This window comes from Haliotis rubra, unplaced genomic scaffold (assembly GCF_003918875.1).
Source record: "Haliotis rubra isolate DU_JTF1 unplaced genomic scaffold, ASM391887v1 Scf14, whole genome shotgun sequence".
In the NCBI taxonomy this organism is placed as follows: Eukaryota; Metazoa; Mollusca; class Gastropoda; order Lepetellida; family Haliotidae; genus Haliotis; species Haliotis rubra.
In genome coordinates this window covers 2,906,605-2,931,385 of record NW_025765336.1, presented here as the reverse complement: position 1 = coordinate 2,931,385, position 24,781 = coordinate 2,906,605, and the positions used below count along the sequence as shown (strand labels likewise).

General features: G+C 40.3%; 2 protein-coding genes across 3 annotated transcripts in view; both read right to left on the bottom strand.

The window, feature by feature from the left end:
• LOC124268730 (xanthine dehydrogenase-like) overlaps positions 1-11,121 on the bottom strand; it is a 103,077-nt gene extending 91,956 nt beyond the window's left edge. Inside the window, exons 1-5 of one of the 2 annotated variants that reach the window (XM_046703757.1) lie at positions 10,989-11,121; positions 7,929-8,068; positions 4,700-4,869; positions 4,296-4,456; positions 3,984-4,060 (exon numbers count right to left, since the gene is read on the bottom strand). In XM_046703757.1, the coding sequence (XP_046559713.1) occupies positions 3,984-4,060; positions 4,296-4,456; positions 4,700-4,869; positions 7,929-8,068; positions 10,989-11,041 (601 nt within the window). In that variant the 5' untranslated portion in view covers positions 11,042-11,121. The remainder of the gene's footprint in view (positions 1-3,983; positions 4,061-4,295; positions 4,457-4,699; positions 4,870-7,928; positions 8,069-10,988) is intronic. The other variant, XM_046703759.1, reaches the window with a different exon arrangement.
• Positions 11,122-14,822: 3,701 nt separating this feature from the next.
• LOC124268793 (indole-3-acetaldehyde oxidase-like) overlaps positions 14,823-24,781 on the bottom strand; it is a 41,007-nt gene continuing 31,048 nt past the window's right edge. The window contains 7 exon segments of the mRNA XM_046703816.1: positions 14,823-15,920; positions 16,661-16,769; positions 18,389-18,485; positions 18,886-19,009; positions 21,458-21,586; positions 22,401-22,531; positions 22,730-22,858. Coding sequence (XP_046559772.1) covers positions 15,902-15,920; positions 16,661-16,769; positions 18,389-18,485; positions 18,886-19,009; positions 21,458-21,586; positions 22,401-22,531; positions 22,730-22,858 — 738 coding nt within the window. The 3' untranslated portion in view covers positions 14,823-15,901.

Below are 24,781 nucleotides of genomic sequence, written 5' to 3'. Positions count from 1 at the left end.
CTTGGAACACTTGTTTGCATCAACAATATTTTTCACAAGGTTGCTTTTGTCTGTGTCATTAAATTTACGTTTCATAAGCACAAGCTCGTTCCAAGTCATGATTGAATTTATCTTAAAGAACCAGGAAATCTGTGTTCCTAACATACTAATAATCCTTTAAATATGCAAAATTTGCAAATGGATTTTGTTTAATTTGCAAAAAAAACCCAAATTACTACATGTTTTTCTTTATTTTTTACAAAGACAACAGGAACATTTGATAAATGACGCTAACCAATTATTTTCGATGATTGATCGGTTGTAATGGACCAATCATCAATTATGAGATTTTAACCAATTCCCAACACTAGTTCAAACATTATTTCAAAGGTTCTTCCAGTGGGGCCCGGTAAAGTGATGAAATGATGTAGGCAACAGAACTGTCAGGTTTCACTCTTCTATGTAATTACAGGATTTTTACCAAGCTTTTTAAATATTTGATACAGCGAATATTATTGTTGGTACCCTCGGGTGCAATTTTTTTTTCCTGCGTCATTACCTATGTCTGTGCCGAATAGTCGCTCATTGCAGCGTTGTGTTAAATATCGTTTGAAAGTGTTAAAAAAAAAGAAATTAAAATCTGCGGGACTTTAGCAGAAGTCGTAAATCATACTGAAGGTCAAATCAAGGTTGAGAATAACCTATGCCATACTAAAGCTTCAACTCAGGATCTAACCATCCAATTTGGCAAATCTTTAATCAATTCGTCCCGAGCTATCATCAGTGAAACGGTTTGGATGTCAATGTCAAATATTATTGAATTTTTGGTTTTTAGCATAAGCTCTCGTATGCTTTTCCAGGACACAGATGAAGCCCATTTGTGGTGTCCCCCGCAGTGATATTGCTGGAATATTGCTAAAAGCAGCGTAAAACCAAATTCACTCACTCACTCACTCACTCACTCCAGGACACTGACATCACATTGTACGCAGAATATCAATCACTGGGCTGTCTAGTTCATGTTGTCTTAATTAATTACCAACCCCCATTGCATGCATATCGCTGGGTGAATCATTGCAAACCACCAAAAACGAGGTTAATCATGGTCGGCGTATACAAAAGTATACAAGGTCCAGTTGGACACAAGTGACACTAAACGTCTATCACATAACTTCCTTAAGTGGCTTTTAGAAGCTGGTATGATGAAGTGGTATGATGGATGGACAACTTCTTTATGGATAGTACAACTTCGTTTCGGTGTAGATCCTAACACCGTTATCAAGCAAATAAAGAAACGTCACACTACTACTGCAACAAAGAAGTTGTCTATCCATAAAAGTGTTCCACTTCGTCTATCATATAATTACTTTAGAAAATAAATAAATGCAATGATACCTCGTCGGAACATAAACGTTAAGGCCAGAAAATAACCAGTCTCGATTATCCGGTGATTTGAACGTAAACGGCAAAACAATGTTAAAGGTATGGGTCGGTGAAGATCTCTGATGACACCGGGTGTTTGCGGACAGGGGAAAGCATGTCCTGCCCCAGCGATAGCAACCAACGCTTAAATAATTTACATGAAAAACATTTATTTGTGCCTAACAATACCTGGCCGTTATGCGATGTCATAGCTACATGTAAACAAACCAGACCATAGAGTGACGGATCAGAAATATAGTCACACGATAAGTGTGTACTTATGTTGCTGAAATAAAATGATAGTTTTTTTTAAATCACGGTGTGTATAAGTTCGGAGATTCTGGTGCTTGTAGAGAACGAAAAGAAAAACGTTCAAGAACAATGTTTACTCAGCAATACAGTGGTAGAGCTTCCAACCAATAGCGAGAAGAAAGGCCAGGTTCTGGGTGTCTACGCCCCACATAATTGTAATTCCCTTCTCAGAACAGTCACTGAAAACAATGTATTCAGACATATTTCTGTGATCATTGTTTTCTCATGAACTCGGTTTGGCGTGAACTTTGTCAGTTTTGTCGTTGCTGACTCAGCATTATTGATACAATATTCTGGGGTCATTTTGATCATCAGTGTAGACGTGATTGTATACGTGCTGAATGAACACTACACAACGCTGATAACAGCTACTCTCAGGTATCATAATGGCGTGATAACCTGTACTCACACCACATGATCTCAAGAGATTAAATGTCTCCATTGTTTATAGACGAGGTGAAGATATAACCGTTCACAATGGGAAACTGTCAGGCTAGTCAAGGTAGATAGTCTTCAGGGTTTCCATGTCATATTATTGTATGGACTACACTCATGTCATCAACAAATGACACCAAACACTCATATACTCTTGTGTGGATACTTTGGTGTGAATAAGGGTAACACGTGCTCTACATTCTGGTTTAATAACATGTAGGTCTAGAGTTATCAGGTCGGGGCATTTGTATGTATGAGCATCTGTGCATGTGACTTGCTATCTGTCCTTGGGAACTACACTGACGTTTTATGAAATGTTTATTCTGGCGCAATAGTTCATCATGTGCAGATCATATGTTTCAAGTACACAACGTTGATAACTGACACGTGAAGGTCCGGGTTAGAACTGGCCATCAGTAGCCCATGCTTGTCGTAAGAGGCGACTAACGGGATCGGGTGGTCAGGCTTGATGACTTGGTTGACACATCGGTTCCCAATTGCGCAGATTGATGTTCATGCTGTTGATCACTGGATTGTCTGGTCCCGATTCGATTATTTACAGACCGCCGCTATATAGCTGGAATATTGGTGAGTGCGGCGTAAAACTAAACTCACTCACTCACTCACTGATAAGAGCTACTATTAAACTGGCGTGATAATTTGTACTCCCATGATGTGAAGAGATTCAATGCCTACATTGTTTATGGACGAGTTTAAGAGTGAGTGAGTGAGTGAGTTTAGTTTTACGTCGCACTCACCAATATTCCAGCAATATCACGGCGGGGGACACCAGAAATGGGCTTCACACTTTGTACCCATGTGGGGAATAGAACCCGGGTCTTCGGCGTGACGGGCGAACCCCACCACCCCACGAGTCTAAGAAATAACTGGTACAATAAGAAACCGTCAAACTAGGCAAGGTAGATCGCCTTCAGGGTTTCCATGTCTGATCATGACAGGGTCATTTATGATCAACAATCACACGATTCATTTACAACTGCACACACATCATCACCAGAAGCACCTATACTCTTGCGTACAATATGTTAAAATCAAAAGCATGTGCTGTACATTCCAATTTAATCATGTGTAGGTCATTGTCCGATCTGTGAGTGTCTGTGTATGTAACGTGCTATTGGTCCCTGAAACTTATATCGACATTTGTTTCTAACGTTTTATGCTGGCACGACAGTTTATCATGTGCAGATGATGCAGACATATGTCAGCAAGACTTTTCGCAGTGTTATGTTTGGTGCCTTGAGACAGCTGTTATGAGTTGCACAGCAGAGAAATCTGTAGTATAAAACCGAACATGGTAATGCGGTCCTATCTTTGTGTAATTGATTCATTTCAAACAGTGAAACCGGTGCTCCGTCATTCTATGTATTCAACAATGGTAACGTAAAGTCTTAAAACTATTTCCCCATTTATCAAAAGTCAGAGTAAAATATACAATTCCGACCACATCGTGAACATATGTTTATAAATGTCAATCAAATAGTAATACTACCAGTGTTCGCGAAAGTTACAAACATCGGTTGCAAACAAATGCAAAGGACTGTCAATTAGTCACACTAGAGGACTGCATCGGACATCAGCTTTGTCAATGATTCATCAAATCAGTGTAGTAAATGGATGATCAGTGTTTCCAATTTCCAAGTTGAAAATGCATGTATCCGAAAAAAGCAACAATATCATTTTACAAGCAACCAGAGTTCGGTTAGTTAAATATGCAAGACTTGTATTTTGGTTCACATTACATTCAGCTCATTTTCCCCTTGATCTACACAACATTGTTTCGATTCGTTTTTCTAGAAAAAATAAATCAAACCGACCTGTACACCGGCAGACAGTCGTGTCATAGGCGTTTTCTACTTCCTGCATGGTGGGTTTGGGGGTCCTCTTCAGTAGCCTGAAACAGGAACATTGTACTGTGGGGGGTGGTAGTGATGTGAGTGCAGTTTTACGCCGCTGTTAGTACTAATCTTGCAATAGCTGGAGAGCTTTACACATTGTGTCCATCACATGTCATGACCTTCTATACATTTCTTGAAGACATTAGCCATACATATTCATGACCTGGATGGAGCTACGTAAGCCGCTCCAAGAGCCATTGTGAGATTCCATAGATATCTTATATGTCTTACCCATACATATTCATGACCTGGGCGGGGCTACAGAAGCCACACTGAGAGCCATTGTACTGTGCCAGACGGTCTTGTATCGGGTGTAGGCCATCCCTGGGGTTGCCCAGACCCTCGATGGTTGTCACTTGCATGCCTTCACACGTATAGAGAGGAACCAAGCACTGAAACAGGCAATATGGTGTCCAGACATCTCCGCGCACAGCATATGTCTAACCAAGCTGAAAAGAGCAACCCGTAACCTTTGTTCTCTAATTTGTATTCATCGCTATTTTATATGAACATAAGATAATGATACTGTCATTTACTAAAATACACATATTTTATGTAAATCATATTACCGAGTGGGGTGTCATTTAAGTCAATTTATTACTCACTTATACATCACTACACTTGTTTGTCCCTACCGAGTTGACTGTGTAGGTCTGCACGGCCTTTGTGATGGGATCATACAGTGTGGTAGTGACGAGGCACACGCCACACCCTCCCTCCATACACATCACCTTGGTGCCATAGGACACGCCCTGGGACCTCATGAACTCATTCAGGGACAGGGCTGCAGCATACTCGTTTCCAACTGAAATCAAAATAGATTGAATGCATAAATTCAAAACATTACTGAAGTTCTCGAAAGGCATTTAGAACTTTGACAAACATAAATACATGATACGTATTATGGATAGCAACTTCTTTTTATTCTTTACTCGATGTTTCAGAGCTAATTTTTGCTGCTTTATCAGGTGAATGCTTAGTGCACAGACTGATTATATATGTTAACTATGTGCACTGACCATGCTTTGAACAGAAAGTTTGAACTTCCATTGTAACAATTACAGTCTGTTTGTAACATCCATTGTAAACATTACAGTATGTGTATGTGACATCCGTTGTAAACATTACAGTCTGCTTATGTGACATCCGTTGTAAACATTACAGTATGTGTGTGACATCCGTTGTAAACATTACAGTCATGTGTATGTGACATCCGTTGTAAACATTACAGTATGTGTAAAACATTACATGTGACATCCGTTGTAAACATTACAGACATCCGTTATGTGTATGTGACATCCGTTGTAAACATTACAGTATGTGTGTGACATCCGTTGTAAACATTACAGTATGCATGTGTATGTGACATCCGTTGTAAACATTACAGTATGAGTGTGACATGCATGTGACATCCGTTGTAAACATTACAGTAATACAGAAAGTGTGACATCCATTGTAAACATTACAGTATGTGTATGTGACATCCATTGTAAACATTACAGTATGTGTATGTGACATCCGTTGTAAACATTACAGTATGTGTATGTGACATCCGTTGTAAACATTACAGTATGTGTGTGACATCCGTTGTAAACATTACAGTATGTGTATGTGACATCCGTTGTAAACATTACAGTATGTGTGTGACATCCGTTGTAAACATTACAGTATGTGTATGTGACATCCGTTGTAAACATTACAGTATGTGTGACATCCGTTGTAAACATTACAGTATGTGTGTGACATCCGTTGTAAACATTACAGTATGTATGTGACATCCGTTGTAAACATTACAGTCTGTGTATGTGACATCCGTTGTAAACATTACAGTCTGTGTGTGACATCCGTTGTAAACATTACAGTCTGTGTATGTGACATACATTGTGAACCTGACATACATTGATAACGTGACACATTGTGAGCGCCGAAGAAAGCAGGTAAAGCAAAGTCAAGCTGTTCTATCCGCCCAGGTACCGCGAACGAATAATTTCCTGAACAAACACACACGGATGAGGCATTGCTTTGCATCACATGAACTGTCCCAGTTGTTTAACTAAATTCATATTGTTCCCATATTTTGGGTTCTGGATTCCTCCCGATGCGAATGGCCCTAAACTGCCCAGTTAACCCAACCATGTTAAGTAATGAAATGATTAAGCAATTCAAATTCGAACTCTTTTGTAGAATTACCAAAAACCGTAGCGTTTTACTGATGGTTGAAAACTACAATCAATCATTTGTTTACTTTGGAGATAAACCTACTGTGTGGGAAAATCAGAGGTATATAACGAAAATTATAATAGCTCTAAATTTCATTTAAAACCGAACGCGTGTCTCCATTCTACCATGACAATTTTACGAACAATTTCATTTGGAACTCTTTGTTTGGTAACGAGTCAATACGTGAAGCGGCCTCGCATTCCAATCTCAAGTGGCATCGCCCGAAACGGGGTGATTGGTGGCAAACCGTCAATAACTAACAAACTCCAGGTTCAATAATAGCAAATAACGTTTTGTTTTTGCAATGCATTAATCACCAATCATTAACTGATAAATTGGAAAATATATATCAAATAAGTTTAAAAAGCTTGGTTCACATTTGAAAATTCCACCGTAGACCCTTTCCCCACCAGAATAATGGCAGCAACCTCATGGCAGCAACCTCATTGTTTACTCTACGTTGCATATTTGAAATCTGGAAAGATGCGACAGGAGAGCAGTTTGCGCAAGGTTAACTTGATTGTATGACTGAGATAGAGTCTTTGATATCTAATTATTGGTACCTTGCAAAATTCAAGAGTAGAGGCGCTTTTGCTGTGATGAGAAGTCCGTGTTGCACCGAATTGAGATAATGTTGAATTTTGGGCCCTGTCAACTTGACGACTTCACGCTCCTCTTCGTCTGCATGCGATAGAAGAGTCACTGTGGTGACTCTTACACACTCATGTGTGTAGTTTGTGCTCAAATTCGATTCTACGGATATTATTGTCTACATTTTGGAAAGTGTTTTGCGCCCTAGTGGCTTCAAAGTGTAGTGGATTCAAATTGAATCGGATTCGCTGGCATGTTCGCGAGGATGTTGACAAAGAGCCAGATTTGTGGTGATATTTCCGAAAGGATGGAACAGGACATGAGGGTGTACCTCTGGCATAAACACGGTAAGGTAATTAATTATACTTTAATAGACTACTTTAGATCAAGCAGTGTAATGGATAAGAGGGATTATGACTGAGCTAGATCATTTTTTCAACGATATTATATTTTTTAGAAAATACTATGTTGGGCTAAAGAGAAGGGTTTTAAGTGAATTTTGCAGATTCTGTAATTATGTTTTACTGCCGCTAAATTTGAAACCGTACAAATTTCTCCAAAATATATCATTATGTAGCAGTCTTTATTTCCTGAATCTATTTTGACATAACATAGAATCAACGTAAACATATTTTTCTTGCTGAATTTTTATTCGAAAGCAGACGATGTTTTGATCTTGTTCGACTGAATATTTGTTTCTTTGCTTTCGAAGTACTGTTGTATGTATAAACACCTATTGCTGTGATTTACGCAAGTAGTGAGTCGAGCCCGTCATCGCTAAATCCATCTTTAAAGACATATATGTGTTATTTCCGACAGCAAAATCGCCGTAATTTATCGATGCATCGGTAGGTTGTTTGGTGTCCGCAATGTTCGTGGGCAGAAAAAATAGTGCTTTACCGTAAACCGTGTATAATTGCGCGCGGAAAATCAGACACCTGTATAATGTGATTATATACATCTGAATGACTTTAATTAACCAATCAGAATCCAGTGTTTACTGAAGTCATGGTAGAATGGTACCTTAATATCACCTTTGATGCTGACTCATACCTGTGAAGGACTTGTTGTTTATGGTGAAGGTGACAGAGGACTTGAGGTGACCTGTGACCTTGAACTTGAAGAAGTGGCCACAGTTTTCACAGGTCGAAGCATACACGCCATCCTTCAGTGCTCCGTTGGTGGGGGCGTGGCTGCAGAGGAAGAAATATAATAATCAAATATTTAAACAAAGCAGATTTACACTCGTGGAGATCAGTGTTAGAACTGGTTTTCGGCAACCCAGTTCTAACCCAATTGCGTAGATTGATGTTCATGCTGTTGATCACTGGTTCGTCCATCAGCCATCCATCATCTAGCTGTTGACCCAGCTTTACGTACATCAATGTATGGAAAGTTTTAAATTTGGATAACTTTCCTCCACTTCAAAAGTTGTGATCGGTCTATCCATTCACTAAATATACAGTCGGGTAACCACTTTCTTAGCAGAGATATCATTGTACGTGATCAATGCACACGACAACACAGTGATTTTATAATAACAGAGCTAGTATATTCGAACAGGTAACATTGGCATGTTTACAAACAATTATTACAGAATGTTTACACACAATTATCAATATACTTGTTGCAATAATTTCCATATGATTGTATATTACGCCTGATGCACTGTCATACAATACTTGTGTTGACTTTCACAATAACATTCTCTTATGCTAGGTACAGAGAACTACGTATATTGAACACGTGTATAACGACCTAACGGATAATAACGAACTGACTTTGGGGATCCCGGTCACTCGTACATTTTAGTTGAACTGCGCATAACGAACTATTCGGTATAACTGTTGATTACTGTACAAAATAATCAACGAATACAATCAAACATAATTAAAATATTATTTGACATAACCTGTTCACAGCAGTGTTAAAATCTAAAATCTAATAATATGCATTATTGTTTTATCTACTGAATATCGTGAAAGTATTACTTGTTACAATTAACATGCAATTGTGTTTCCGAGAGAATAGCTTTAGGTAACGATTTAACATATAGTACACGGTAGTAAAGTAAAACTGACTGACTGAATAAACGGTGAGATTTTTAGTCAGCTTCAGAGTGAGGTGTGAGTGTCGGTCTTATTTATACATATTCTAGCGCTTCCAAATCACTGATTTCTGATTAATGTAGCATGGACGTTGTTATTGTGAACTTTAGAGACATTATACCGACAGAATTACACACTTTAGTTTGACAACAGCAGTCTCCATATCGATGCTGATGACTGAAGCTCAATATGAAAAGGAAGAGCGGCACACCTTGTATGTAGTGTTGGGAATTGGATAAAATCTCACTATTGATGATTGGTTCACTACCAACGACCGATCATCGAAAAGAACTGATTAGCGTCATTTTTCAGATTTTCCTATTCAAGTTGACCTTGCAGATAAGCATAACATGGGTGTCTGTTGTTGTTGTTTTGTTGTTGTTTGGGTTTTTTTTGTCTAGGTTTTTTTGTTTTTTTTTCTTTTGTTTTGTTTTTAGTTAGAAACTTGCATACTGCGTTTGTCACATCCACTGCAAAATGATGCAACTTTAAGGTGATGACTGATATATCATTGACATAAACTTTATGGAATCTTTAAAAAATATTCAGTCATGACTTCAGTAAGTGAAGTGAGTTTACTAAGAATTAAACACGTTTCCGGGCCCTGACAACTTTTATGATATGTTCCATTGTCAAATGTTTCAAACACTAAAACAGTAGTTCAAAATCGTTTGTGTTCGATTATGAGAAAATGTGATCGATTGCTTGGTCGTTTGGTCACTGCGACCAATGTTCAATTATTTCAATAATATATGTACTTGTGATTTGATACGTGTGGAGAATGTATATGGACCTACACAGAAATAAATGTATTAACGTGAAATGTGCAACTCTATCTGACGGTACAATAAGATATACCGGCCCTGGGTATGTTTGATTCTCGTTATCAATTTGACCCTTGGTAGGTACACGATACCCGGTCATTGTCCTTCAGTTCGCAGCATTGTTTTATTTCCATGTCGCTTGTACCATAATAATATATTTCTGACTATGTGTCCATTTTGTCACGTTAACTTTAGGAAGCGTTACGGTGTCCCAACATCAGTAGTTGAACACATCTGAGAGAGAAGCGTATGATTCTCTTTTCTTTTTATCCCACCCGTGAAGGTTCGGGTTAGGATGAACCTTCAGTAACCCATGCTTGTCGTAAGAGGCGACTAACGGGATCGGGTGGTCAGGCTCGCTGGCTTGGTTGACACATGTCATCGGTTCCCAATTGCGCAGATCGATGTTCATGCTGTTGATCACTAGATTGTCTGGACCAGACTCGATTATTTACAGACCGCCGCCATATAGCTGGAATATTGCTGAGTGCGGTGTGAAACTAAACTCACTCGCTCACTCTTATTATCCAACAATGACAGTGGAGCAAATTCCTCCCAATACCAATCACTGTCTGTCGCAAGACTCCATTATACATGCACTTAAAATCTTGATGAATGCGACATTTAAATGACCAGCAAAACAAAACTAAATCATGGTCATCCTGTATATAAGAAATGCGCTCTTCACCCGATATACGATTTTCCTCTTTTGTTCTATATAAGTGAAAATAGCAGGGGTCTCAATACAGATATCTGGCGGAGCACAAGTTAGATCTGACTGCACGGTATATTTTTTAGCGTTATACACTGTGATCAATGTCTGCAACGATATTTGCTATTCAGCCTCTTCACAAATCAAATATCCGTGTTTATCTTACCATAGTGCATTTTATACGCTGAACGTGCTTATTGTCTTAGAGTGAGTGAGTTTGGTTTTACGCTTTTAGCAACATTCCAGCAATATCACGGCGGTGGACACAAGAAATGGGTTTCACACATTACATCCATGTGGGGAATCGAACCCGGGTCTTCGGCGTGACGAGCGGACGCTTTAACCACTAGACTTACCCCTCCGCCCCTCATTGTATCAGAAGATACATTCCAATGTTATCGAAAGCTTTGCAATGCACCTGTCTCAGGGTATATGTAACTGATATTGTCTAACAGAGAAAATATCCTACCTGGTCCTGCATACAGGACACTGTACGAAGTCTCCAAGTGACTTCGTCGGCATTTTGATGACGACGACTGTAACTGACGCCGACAAAATGGAAACGACGTCTGAGGCGACCGTCACGCGATTTTCATGTGACAGCCGTACTATTCTGTACTATCACAGATAAAGTAATTGTGTTGAGTCATGTTGATGATAAATGATGATGACGGTCATTTTCTTTTCGATGTAGATCAAATACCTTCGGTGTAGCTTCCTATCAATATTGTTTGGCCCGAAACCTGTACACTGTCCCAACTATGTTGCAGGACGGGTTTTAAGAGTGTTTTCTTTTGTTATGGTAGGGTAGCACGACGGTTCTGGTTATATTATTATTATTAATATTATAGCATATTTATATAGCGCACATATCCACGCACTAGTGCATGCTCAAGGCGCTGGTATTTTTTCCCTCGATCATTGGATGTCAATCTCAACGGCACATCGCATTATCAATCTCAACTCCCTGGGGAGTATACAACTCTTGCAGCCACTAGGCGCACCGAGTTATTGTGGCTTTCTCATTCTAACGAGGTACCCATTCACAGCTGGGTGGACTGGGACACATAGTCACAGTACTTTGTCCATGTTCACTGCACGTTGCTGTACCCGCAACTAGGTGTTTGTACGTATTCATGTGGCCACCATCTGGTCAAATATCAACGGATTTGTGGGTTCTTTTAAGTGCACAGGGTTGTGACAACACTGAAAGAGTCTGCACACAAAGTTGACTCCAAAGTTTTTACACCCGGTCACAGGTGGGCTCGATCCCGACACCTCAATCTCGATGGATCACTAGCCTCGCACCTGTACACCTTAGCCCACCGCACCCCATGGTTCGGAGTTGACGTGTCTGTTTTTGTTTCTACTGGTTCAGTGGGTGCGCTGTTGGGTCGCTGGTCTGTCAGGTATAACGCGTGATTGGTTTGTATATTGACCGGTGGTGGTTTTTTTTGTTTTCGGGGGTGGGGGTATTGGGTGCGTGTGGATGGGGTGGGCACCATATAAATCTTTATGGGGGCATGCAGTGGATGTATATTGTACTTTAAAATACAACGATATACTAGTAATCAGAATCGCTATCACAGGTTCGTTTGGCCCATGGGACGGTGGGGGTAGCCTAGTGGTTAAAGCTTTCGCTCGTCACGCCGAAGACCAGGATTCGATTCACCCGCCGTGATATTGCTTGAATTTTGCGAAAAGCGGCTTAAAACTAAACTCACTCACTGTTCTAGTCTATCATCTAAGACATATTTATTTATAGGCCGACGTTGTATCGCAGGGATGCTGCTGTGGACCTTTTGGCAACAAAGTAACCGTTTTATACATATGTGTACAGTATAGTCGAGTGATTGAGTGAGTTTAGTTTCACGCCGCAATCAGCAATATTCCAGCTATATGGCGGTGGTCTGTAAATAATCGAGTCTGGACCAGATAATCCAGTGATCAACAGCATGGTCATCGATCTGCGCAATTGGGAACCGATGACATGTGTCAACCAAGTCAGCGAGCCTGACCACCCAATCAGTCGCCTCTTAAGACAAGCATGGGTTACTGAAGATCAATATTCTAACCCGGACCTTCACGGGTACAGTATAGTATTTGTGCTATCGTTGGGGATGGTCTTACTTAACCTTTCCCGAGAACTGATTTGTTTATACTAATTTCATTTTGCGACCAGTGGAACATTTTTTCGGCAGATTTTCTCTGGTTTTTACGTGGATATGTATCTTTTGGGAGGGAATGTGGTTGTTTTTGTAACAGTATTTGGGTTTTATGATCCCTTATTAGCTTATAATGGAATGGGAATATCAAATGATGCAGATCTTGTACGTTTCCAACTTTGGTGAAAACCAAGAGCACGGATATGTCGCTGACAAACCATGAATATGAACCACTCTGGGATTGGAACCCTCGATCATAAGTTTCTTCACAGCGGATCCGTGCCCATAAGGGAGGCAATCCCAAATTTAACAAATGAAAACAAAGTTTCGATTTCACATTTCGGACCAGCAGACTCGAACTGCTATAAAATTAATCAAACACATAAAATCTATAGTTTTATTTATTTCAGATCATTCGTATTGTATGTATCATTAATCAGAACTTTTAAAGATATAACATATAAGGTGAGGTGAAATTGGGTTAAACGTCGTGCTTGAGAATATTTCGCTCATATGACGACGTGCATGCGTGTGTATGTGTATGTGCGGCTGCTGGTACTAGCCCAGACTGAAGCTGGTTTTATAGTGCTAGCCCACTGTGATACCATGCCGCAGTGAAGCATGAATACCCCACTCAGACACATTATACTGACTCCGAGCGGACCAGTCCTTGTTGTACCCATTAACGTCTTTTGGTATGACGTGGTCGGGGATTGAACCCGCGACCTTCCGCACTCCGGGCGGACACTCTAACCACTACACCACGGAGGCGGTTATAACATATAATGTGAAAACAATGATACAAAAGCGGTTAGCACAATTCATACTACGTATTAATAAAGCAGCGTATGCTGTCTGCGAAGATGTATGCTGATACTAAGATAACATGTTGTTTTGAGTATGCAATCAAACACCGTTGTTGAGAAATCTTTTTAAGGTTGTGTCGAACATGGGATAACTCGAAGTAGTTTCGCCGGACCCTTCAACACAACTGCATTAGTACTTCCAAATCATCTCGACAAATTATTTCAAGACAAATATTACTGCTAGGCTGAGCATAAAAGCGACCACTAAACATGTGTACTTAAAACATTGGGGACAGCACATCCAAAATCAATCGGATACTGCCTTCAAATAAACAGAATAAGGAAACATTTAGAAGTAATTATTCAATAATATTTTGTGGATTGCGGTTTTCCCAAGCCGTCGTTTGCAGAAGCCCGTCTTATGCCATTGAAAGCCAAACGAAAAACAACAGTTGAATAGAGCCTGAGCTTCTGCCAATTATATTGATCAGGGCCTAGATTTTCGAAGCTCTTTTAGCGCTAACATAGTCGTAAGTTAATGTTAATGTATCACACTTACGACTATCTTAGCGCTAAGGGAGCTTCGAAAATCTAGGCCCAGAAATTATAACGTAGCTAATGCCAAAATTAACAAAACAAAAGACAATTGCGTCATCATATGTTATCTATAGTCAAATAACAACGTCACAGAACATAATGCAGAATAACGTCAGAAACATGAACCTCGTCAGAAATAAGAACCGTGACGTCATCGACGTCAAACAAAATAAGAACTGCTTAACAGAAATGCGGGCTGCTACCACGTTACATTGTCCCGCATGTATGCCTGATTAACTAGAAGAAACTATGTCACACAAATACATAAAAATGCATAATACTTAATAGTCAATGCATTGTGAACATTAATCATCACTATAATTTCATTGGATGTACTAACAGCAATATTTTATATACTGTAATTCACATTAAACTGAGATTAATAAATTATTGTATTGATGTGTCCGGCTGTTGGAATAGATTATCATTAGTATTAGTTTTATTAGCATTACTAGAAGAATTACCTCGGGGTTTTAGCATGAGGTGTAACGATTCAGCAATCTGGTTGCTATAGTTATTTGGCACGAGTAACTCGCATAAATACACCTCAAGGTTCACAATAAACTGGAAGTTGTGTAATAGCAAAATATATAAACTTCCTCACAATATATAAAATATATAATAACTATATATATAAATATATAAACTTCCTCACAAGAAATATATAAAACTATAAAAATATAGTTTAGTATATATAGTTTATATATTTTGCTATTATCTCTCAACTAGCTAGTTGAGAGATTATAGCAAAATATATAAACTTCCTCACAAGAATATATAAAACTAGTTGAGAGGTTATATCCTATGTAATAAATCAATGGATCATGTTTCACATTCTCTGAGTAATAAAGTTGTCCCCAACATTTTTTCTCTTACTTAAACTCAAATGCATACTGTCACGTCAGCCTCTCTTGCAAAACCCAGAAATTATGTTTCATAGAAAAAACATCTCCATCATAGTCCCTCCTCATCATCGTCCAACCTCTATCAGCATATCCTCGCCACATTATCGCCACTCGCCACTTGGAACTTCATGGACAAGAGGGTACCTTAATATAACATTAAGCAGTATTTGTATTTCACCGGGAACAGAAACGTTTTGGGACTGAATGTTAGTCCAGTCCTACAGGAACACCACAGCTGGCAAACCTCCTAAACCAGCCGAGTTACAACCGGTGGCCGTTCTATCACATTTATGAGTGGGAAATGCTAATATCTAATGAGTAAACCGTTGTAACGTAGTATGCCGTTTTATACCGAGGTTGTTTGCTGCGATCATATGAGTCAAGCGGGAGTTATCACACTTGCATCACGTGACAATCACGTGATTTAATGTGTCGTCTGCTTGCTGTTTGAGAGGATTTCCAGGCGACAAAGCAAAAAAACATTTCCATGAGCCGTCAAACAAGTAATTACAGGAAAGCATTTAGGAAGTAAAAATGTTCCAAAAATTGCTGGGGAATTCTGAATACATACATATGTGCAGACAAGAGTCTACACGGGTATTTGACCGTATCAAAAACGAGAATCCACAACACACGGAGGCGCAAGTACCATATAACAAAATATTGAGATAAGAAACACAATATGGATCCTTCAATATCTTTTTGAATTTTCTCTAACTGATCACGTCAGGAGTGTACGTGATGATACAGGGACCTGCTGTGTTTTCAAAAGCATTTTATTAAAAATATTGACCCATGAACCTGCGTATTGATATCCCATAAACTCATGTGTTGATGTCCCTTACACCAGCTGGCTATGTTCCATATGTTAGCTGTGCGTTGTCAACTTGACAAGCGGTCTGGATCACTTCAACTGTAGCAGGGGCGTCTGAAATACACACATGGAAAGGCTACAGTATACCAAATGATGACAAATATATAACGTCAGGGACAGAAAATAACCAGTCTCCATTATTAGGGGTGAAACAATATTTTGCCTTCGGTTCGGTATGCCGTAATAAAATCCAAAAATTCGGTATTTTCGGTTTTCTTATCATTTCTATGTAGTCATAAAGTGACAGTTGTGTTCATTCAAAATAACAAAGATTATGGTTATTTATTTTCCATGTTTTTAACAATGTAAGGTTTGGCTCGTGTTGTCAGTTTTGTGCATTATGATCATATCTCACATACCGAACGGAAACGGACCGAACCGAAGTCCTTGTAACGCGTAACATACCGTGGTAAGAGCGTACCGTTTCGCCCCTATCAATTATACACTAAAACAGATTCCACTGGGCGTGAAAGAATGAACAATGAACATAACACCAAGCATGATGTTATATGTTAAGATGTTGATTTCATGTGTTATATGTTGATTTCTGCAGATGTAGTCACGTATCCACAAAACGTGGTACAGTTGCCTTTGCTTAGAGTCATGAAGTCTTCTGCATGTTATAACATAAATAAGATACAATGTCCATCCAGTAATGAGGCAGGAACACATTCCTTACGGTGTCTATGCCAGTTTGGTAATTTAACACTGTATCTAATACTGCTTAATGCGAATGCTTACAAACATGTCAATAGGTTTGCGATAATGGACTAGTAAAACAGAGAAGGTCATACCGAGAGCAAAAAAACACGTCCTTTGATATTTCTCTTCTGGCAGCCTCGATGGCGTGTTTGATAGCAAACATTGCAGATGCAGACATACAGAGGGGTGGCTCACCGACGGCTGAAAGAAAACATAATATACTATATCATATACAGACAAAGGACATCCGTATCATACCAACAGGGACTCTCTGGCAGCCTCGATGGCGTGTCTCAAAGAATACAACGCTGATGCAGGAATATACATGTACACAGCTACAGCTGTAGCAGGACGTGTTAAACATACTTTACTACATATCTGTAAGTGATGGCTACGTGGGTTATTGTCAACAGGGTTTTCATAATGGACTAGCCTTTTCTATAAGGTATCATTTCGAGAGGGTTTCATCAGCATTGTTAATGACCAGGGGCTCCTTTCAAAGAGCAACCTCAGCTATGGTTAAACTTAACTCCAATTCTTTAACATTGCACTAAGGTTATCTTAGTAGCTTACGATCACCTTAGTGCTTTGTGAAAGGAGGCCCAGGTACAACGGGAGACGAGTTGAGGATCTCACCTCGTTATCATAGAGCCCTCTAACAGTTCAGAAAAACCTCAGGGGCGGTGGGGTAGCCTAGTGGTTAAAGCGTTGGCTCGTCACGCCGAAGACCCGGGTTCGAATCCCCACATGGGTACAATGTGTGAAGCCCATTTCTGGTGTCCGCCATGATGTTGCTGGAATATTGCTTAAAGCGGCGTAAAACCAAACTCAGTCAGTCAGTCAGTCAGAAAAACCTCAGACCGAGCTGCACTATTCAAAACGGCCGTAAAAGGCAAATAGCGGTGACACGTAGATGAATAAATAACTCCAAATCAGTAATGACACGCGAAAAGGGAAGCATGTCTGGTACTGGTATCATCCTCCCCCTCCCGTAAATGACATTAAAAGATAAGTGTTTGTTAACTGTATGGAATGTCTCCTGGGTATAACAAAGCTGGATGGGCAAACATTAGCCCAAGATACAAAACTTGAAATGAATATGGGGAGCAATGGTGGATGTTGCATTGAAGTTCCTATCTGTCGTAACCTAAATCTTGAAGGTGTTCTGTTTTGGCGAAACCGATCTTTTTGAGCGAAGAACGCAGATACGAGCCAGGTTACCGGGACTGACTTCTCAATCTATTTGGTCGCCTCCTCTGAACTGGAAGATTTCCACCCAGAGTCCCCACACGGAAAGCATGGCAGATCAGACAGATCAAACACATTAGACACTAATTCCGTTGTTTCTTGTGTATGACGACCGCCCATGATTTTGGCCTGTGTACCGACCACAACAAAACTTGTATGCAGTGACAACCACGCGCGGTCAACATTCTTTTGTTGAAATAGGTTGCTTCGGGTTTGTTACGAACACGTGTTACAGGATTGCTACAGACTTGCTAGGGGGTTGCTTCAGGCTTGCTACAGACTTGCTAGAGGGTTGCTTCAGGGTTGCTAAACCATTGCTTCAAAGCTGCTACAGGGTTGTTGTGGGGTTGTTTCAGGGTTGTTTTAAACTTGCTTCAGGCTTGCTACAATCATGCTTCAGGGATGCAACCCGGTTGATAGAGGCGTACTTCTAGGTTCCTAAAGAGCTGCTACAGGATTGATTCAGGGTTGATTCAGGCTGATTTGGGGTTGATTCAAGGTTGGTTTAAGGTTGCTATAGGTCTCATACAAGGTTGCTTCAGGTTCGCTACATACAGTGGTTGTCAAATTACCTTTGGATCTCAGGACTCCACGTGGGTGGGGAGCATTCTTCAGAAACTGAATCCGGAAGTCTATAGGAATATCCTTGCCCAATGGAGGTTTGTAATCCTGTGCAAATATAAAACTTGTCAATAATTTTAGACACCATATGTAGCTAAAATATGGCGAATGGGTCAAGGTGAGAAACATTTAACGTTTCCATTGCGTCCTCAAACATTTTTCAATCGAGAAGAAGAAAACGGTTGTGGATATGAAGCATTTCCACACGTTAACGTTTGTGCAATACTTGTCTTTACCCCCTAATCTAAAACGTTAATCGCTTGTAACATACATGAGGAATATGATATACTCACAAACCATTCCACTGCCTATTGTGGTATTCAGTGTTTCTTGCCGATGAATTTCTTGTCAAAAGCTCAACATTATTACTACAGATCACTCGTGCTGTGATGTGCTATGATGTGCTATGATGCTACCTTTAAACCAACTTTAACGTTTCCCAACTTACCGAAGTTCCATCCGTCAGTGCTGTGCCAGTCGCGGGGTCATAGATCATCTGTTCGGTCATCCAGTAGCCCAAGCCCATCACAAACCCACCCTCTGCTTGTCCAACGTCAATCTCAGGGTTCATGCTATTGGGCCCAATAAAAAAGTATACCTTACAAATAGTCAAACGATATATATCTCCATACATTTAAGGAATAATGGTTGCTTGACTCCTGTGAGTTTCCAGGGCTTTAGTCCTGCCCCACAGCAAAGCACACGTGACACATGTGGCCTCACCGTAGGCAAGTGAGTTTGTTCAAAACAGCCTCTGTCAGTCAGCAGTGACTGGGTACCCAGTGGGATAGGATGGTCATATGACTGTTAACGTTCCAGCTCTCTTCAGGCAGCATATGTCAAATGGGGTAAGGTAATAATGTCTGCGCTTTGCTCATTATTTGTCCTTAGTATTTGATGTTGACAAGAGGCGCCCTACATTATATTACTTTCTATGATCATTAAACATCAGTCTTAAAAAGCACGTGCCTTTGTTCAGGTACAGTTATAATGACACCAGAGCCTAGGTGCGTGTATCCTCAATGGAGGCATTAATCTCATTCTCCTATAGAAAGACACTGAAACCAGGTGATGACAAGTGAATAATGTTGTTTTTTTTCCTTAAAGAAAAACGAAGCCAACAACCGGGATCGGGTGGTCACAGTCATACAGTATATCCACTCTGTTGGTCTTACCTCTCTTTACAGTCATACAGGATGTCCACTCTGTTGGTCTTACCTCTCTCCACAGTCATACAGGATGTCCACTCTGTTGGTCTTACCTCTCTCCACAGTCATACAATAGGTCCACTCTGTTGGTCTTACCTCTCTCCACAGTCATACAGTAGGTCCACTCTGTTGGTCTTACCTCTCGTCACAGTCATACAGTATGTCCACTCCGTTGGTCTTACCTCTCGTCACAGTCATACAGTATGTCCACTCTGTTGGTCTTGCCTCTCTCCACAGTCATACAGGATGTCCGCTCTGTTGGTCTTACCTCTCTCCACAGTCATACAGTAGGTCCACTCTGTTGGTCTTACATCTCTCCACAGTCATACAGGATGTCCGCTCTATTGGTCTTACCTCTCTCCACAGTCATACAGTAGGTCCACACTGTTGGTCTTGCCTCTCTCCACAGTCATACAGGATGTCCGCTCTGTTGGTCTTACCTCTCTCCACAGTCATACAGTAGGTCCACTCTGTTGGTCTTACCGCTCTCCACAGTCATACAGGATGTCCGCTCTATTGGTCTTACCTCTCTCCACAGTCATACAGTAGGTCCACACTGTTGGTCTTACATCTCTCCACAGTCATACAGGATGTCCACTCTGTTGGTCTTACCTCTCTCCACAGTCATACAGGATGTCCGCTCTATTGGTCTTACCTCTCTCCACAGTCATACAGGATGTCCACTTTGTTGGTCTTACCTCTCTCCACAGTCATACAGTAGGTCCACTCTGTTGGTCTTACCTCTCTCCACAGTCATACAGGATGTCCACTCTGTTGGTCTTACCTCTCTCCACAGTCATACAGGATGTCCGCTCTATTGGTCTTACCTCTCTCCACAGTCATACAGTAGGTCCACTCTGTTGGTCTTACCTCTCTCCACAGTCATACAGGATGTCCACTCTGTTGGTCTTACCTCTCTCCACAGTCATACAGTAGGTCCACTCTGTTGGTCTTACCTCTCTCCACAGTCATACAGTAGGTCCACTCTATTGGTCTTACCTCTCTCCACAGTCATACAGGATGTCCACTCTGTTGGTCTTACCTCTCTCCACAGTCATACAGTAGGTCCACTCTGTTGGTCTTACCTCTCTCCACAGTCATACAGTAGGTCCACTCTGTTGGTCTTACCTCTCTCCACAGTCATACAGTAGGTCCGCTCTGTTGGTCTTACCTCTCTCCAGTCATACAGTAGGTCCGCTCTGTTGGTATCACCTCTCTCCACAGTCATACAGGATGTCCACTCTGTTGGTCTTACCCCTCTCCACAGTCATACAGTAGGTCCGCTCTGTTGGTCTTACCTCTCTCCACAGTCATACAGTAGGGCCACTCTGTTGGTCTTACCTCTCTCCACAGTCATACAGTAGGTCCGCTCTGTTGGTCTTACCTCTCTCCACAGTCATACAGGATGTCCGCTCTATTGGTCTTACCTCTCTCCACAGTCATACAGTAGGTCCACACTGTTGGTCTTACATCTCTCCACAGTCAGACAGGATGTCCACTCTGTTGGTCTTACCTCTCTCCAGTCATACAGTAGGTCCGCTCTGTTGGTATCACCTCTCTCCACAGTCATACAGGATGTCCACTCTGTTGGTCTTACCCCTCTCCACAGTCATACAGTAGGTCCGCTCTGTTGGTCTTACCTCTCTCCACAGTCATACAGTAGGGCCACTCTGTTGGTCTTACCTCTCTCCACAGTCATACAGTAGGTCCGCTCTGTTGGTCTTACCTCTCTCCACAGTCATACAGGATGTCCGCTCTATTGGTCTTACCTCTCTCCACAGTCATACAGTAGGTCCACTCTGTTGGTCTTACCTCTCTCCACAGTCATACAGTAGGTCCACCCTGTTGATCTGGTTTTCCCCAGTCAGAACGTCCACCTCGACCTCTGTGCACGTTACACCGTAGACGTTGTAGTCAGTATAATCTCCTTTTGGGTTGGTGCTGAAAATGTCGATAAAAACACCTTTGACATCTTCGCACTGAACATAAGACTGAGTTACGAAGCACTTGTAGCCACATTCCAATACTACTACTGTCAGGACAAATACACGCTATCCCATCCCACAATTCCAATGAGGGATTTCGCTTCAGATAGTTCCGTAATACTACTCAGTTAAATTTTATGAATGTATAGTCTGTTAAAAGCAGAAATATTTCTGGTTCGCAAGGTGTTTTACACAAATAAATTACGTATGCCTCACAATTTAGAGTGAATGTGTTTAGCTTTACGCCGCACTCAGCAATATTGAAGCTATATGACGGCGGTATGTAAATAATCGAGTCTGGACCTCACAATCCAGTGATCAGCAGCATGGGCATCGATCTACGCAACTGGGATACGATGATGTGTGTCAACCAAGTCAGCGAGCCTGACCACCCGATCCCATCAGACGCTTCTTACGACAACCAAGGGTTGCTGAAGACCAATTCTAACCCGGATCTCACGGGTCCACAATTTTGAAGGTCACTGGGTACACCTTAGTCAAATATATAATCACTGCTTTCCTATGGTCATATCTGACAGAAGTGATTACCTGTTGTACAAGTGTTATGACTGGCGTGATGGTGCCCTTTTCTCTTTCGAAATTATAAGCAATATTTCATATAGTACTGATCTTCATATGACGCAGACATTTTAAAAAAATCACACGCGTCATGAGGCATTGTCCGTGTCACGCTTGCCTAAGGCATATACATGGTACATTTTCTGGGTGAGCATGACAAAAATGTAGCTTGTTGATTCCCGAACACGTACAAGTTTTTCGCTGACAGGTCCATTCCTTCACTGAAACATTTGGTGACCAGCTGCTGCCAGGTAGGGTTGACCATCTTGGCCTTGACCGGTGCCATCCTGGTCTTTAACTGTTGACAGCACTGAATGACTCCCTTTAAGAAATACATTACCAAGAAATTAACGTAATGACTGTATGGTTTTACGAAGCTTTTAGCAATATTACGACATAAACATGGCGGGGGACACCAGAAATGGTCGAATCCGGGTCCGGCGTGACAAGCAAACGGTTTAACCACTAGACTACCATTCCATCCCTGGGAAGGAAAAGGATACTTTGCTGTAAATCTTACAAGTGCGTTGACTTCGCTGGTGACACTGCTTCCTGTGCTATAGGAGTTGGAATCGGCCAGAGTTGTCATTGGCTTGACGGTGATAGTGTCCATGGGAATTCCCAGCTCAAAGGCGCACACTTGCATCATCTGTCATAATTCAAAGTCATTAGATCATATTCATCCTGTGCACACTCTACGTGATCAGGGAGTCACGTTACGAAAATAGCTTAACTGCCATACCTATGCAATCCCTTTTAAACTTATAAACAAATGATTTGGCTTCCGTATCTCCATGACACTCAGTGTTACGAAGCGTGTTTATAAGTTTAAATGGATGATACAAAGGCAAATGGGTTCAGACATAATCTAGAGTCAGAGTGTTTTCAAAATGTGTCAGATAATTCTTTAGATATTGCTTTAACAAATATTGATGAGAGTATTGAGTATATGCCCCAAGGCTTATGTAAGGCAGCTCAGTGTATGCAGAGACGTAGGAAGGTGTAGGGCTCTAAATAGGTTCAGATCTCTTAAAGATCAACAATCCTTACAAGATTACAACTCTACTAGAAATCGGTATAATGATGTATGTCGTCGAAAACAAGTGTGTTACAAAAATGAAAGGTTAAAGTTATTGGAAAATTCAATTGACAAGCCCAAGAAATTCTGGGAAGTTTTAAAAAGTTTTAAAAGTTGTAACTTCACTGAGAATAATATAAGTAGCGACGACTGGCACAGTCACTTCAAGAGATTATTTGTTGTAAATAAGGATAGAGATTCAGGCTTAGATTACACCTTCAATAGTTTTAATTGTGATGTTGACACTTCTGGAGATGATCTTAACACTGATATTTTAGATGCTCCTATTACGGAAACAGAGATACTAGAAGGTATACAACATTTGAAACCGAATCTGCAGGAATAGACAATCTTATTCCCGATTTCTTTAAATGTGCTAAGGATATTCTTATGCCATATCTATGTGTTATATTTAATTTAATGTTGGAAAAAGCTTATTTTCCCAAAGGGTGGGAAGTTATATATATTTATTCCTTTGTATAAGAGTGGAGATCCTAATAACCCAGAGAATTATCAAGGAATTACTTTACTTAGCGTTTTTAGTTTAATATTTTGGTCTAATGCTACAAATAAGATTAATGAAGCTCAGGCAGGTTTTAGAGAAGGCTATTCAACCATTGACAATGTATTTATCCTAAACAGCCTCATACAGCGATATCTTTCCTGTAAAGGTTCGAAGTTTTATGTCCTTTTTGTTGATTTTTCTAAAGCCTTTGATTCTGTTAATAGAAATAAATTATGGATGCTTTTAACAGCACATGGTATGAGTAATAAAATGAGGAACATGTTACTAAGCATATATAACAATGTTAAAGGATTCATTAGAAGTAAGGGGGTTTTGTCAGGAACTATTGATTGTAATATTAGTGTTCGCCAAGGGTGTATTCTGAGCCCATTCTTGTTTTCATTCTTTCGTCCGCTGTTCATCAGAATTGTAACGATGGTATACAACTACATCCTGACATTGTTAAGTTATTCCTCCTATTGTTTGCCGATGATATTATCATGTTTTCTAGCACTGTTAAAGGCTTACAAAGTCAACTTACTGTTTTAGAAGATTATTGTGACAAGTTTAAGTTAAAAATAAATAGAGATAAGACTAAGATAGTGGGTTTTAAGAATGGTGGAAATTATCCAAGTTTGAGAAATGGACATTAAATGACAATTATTTAGAAGTAGCCAAGGGTTATAAATATTTAGGTGTATATTTTTCAAAAACTTTATCATGGAACATACATGTAAATAATGCGTCCCTATAGGGTAAGAAAATACTTATGGGAATATTTCATAATTTGATGAAGGCTGGGGAAGTAAATTATAATACATTCTTTAAAATATTTGACTCCAAAATTACACCTATTGTGTTATATGGCTCAGAGGTTTGGGGTTTTACACATTTTAATGTTTTAGAAAGGGTTCATCTTTATGCATGTAAAAAATTTGTAGGTGTTACGGTCAGTACTTCTAATTGCATGGTTTATGGAGAATGTGGAC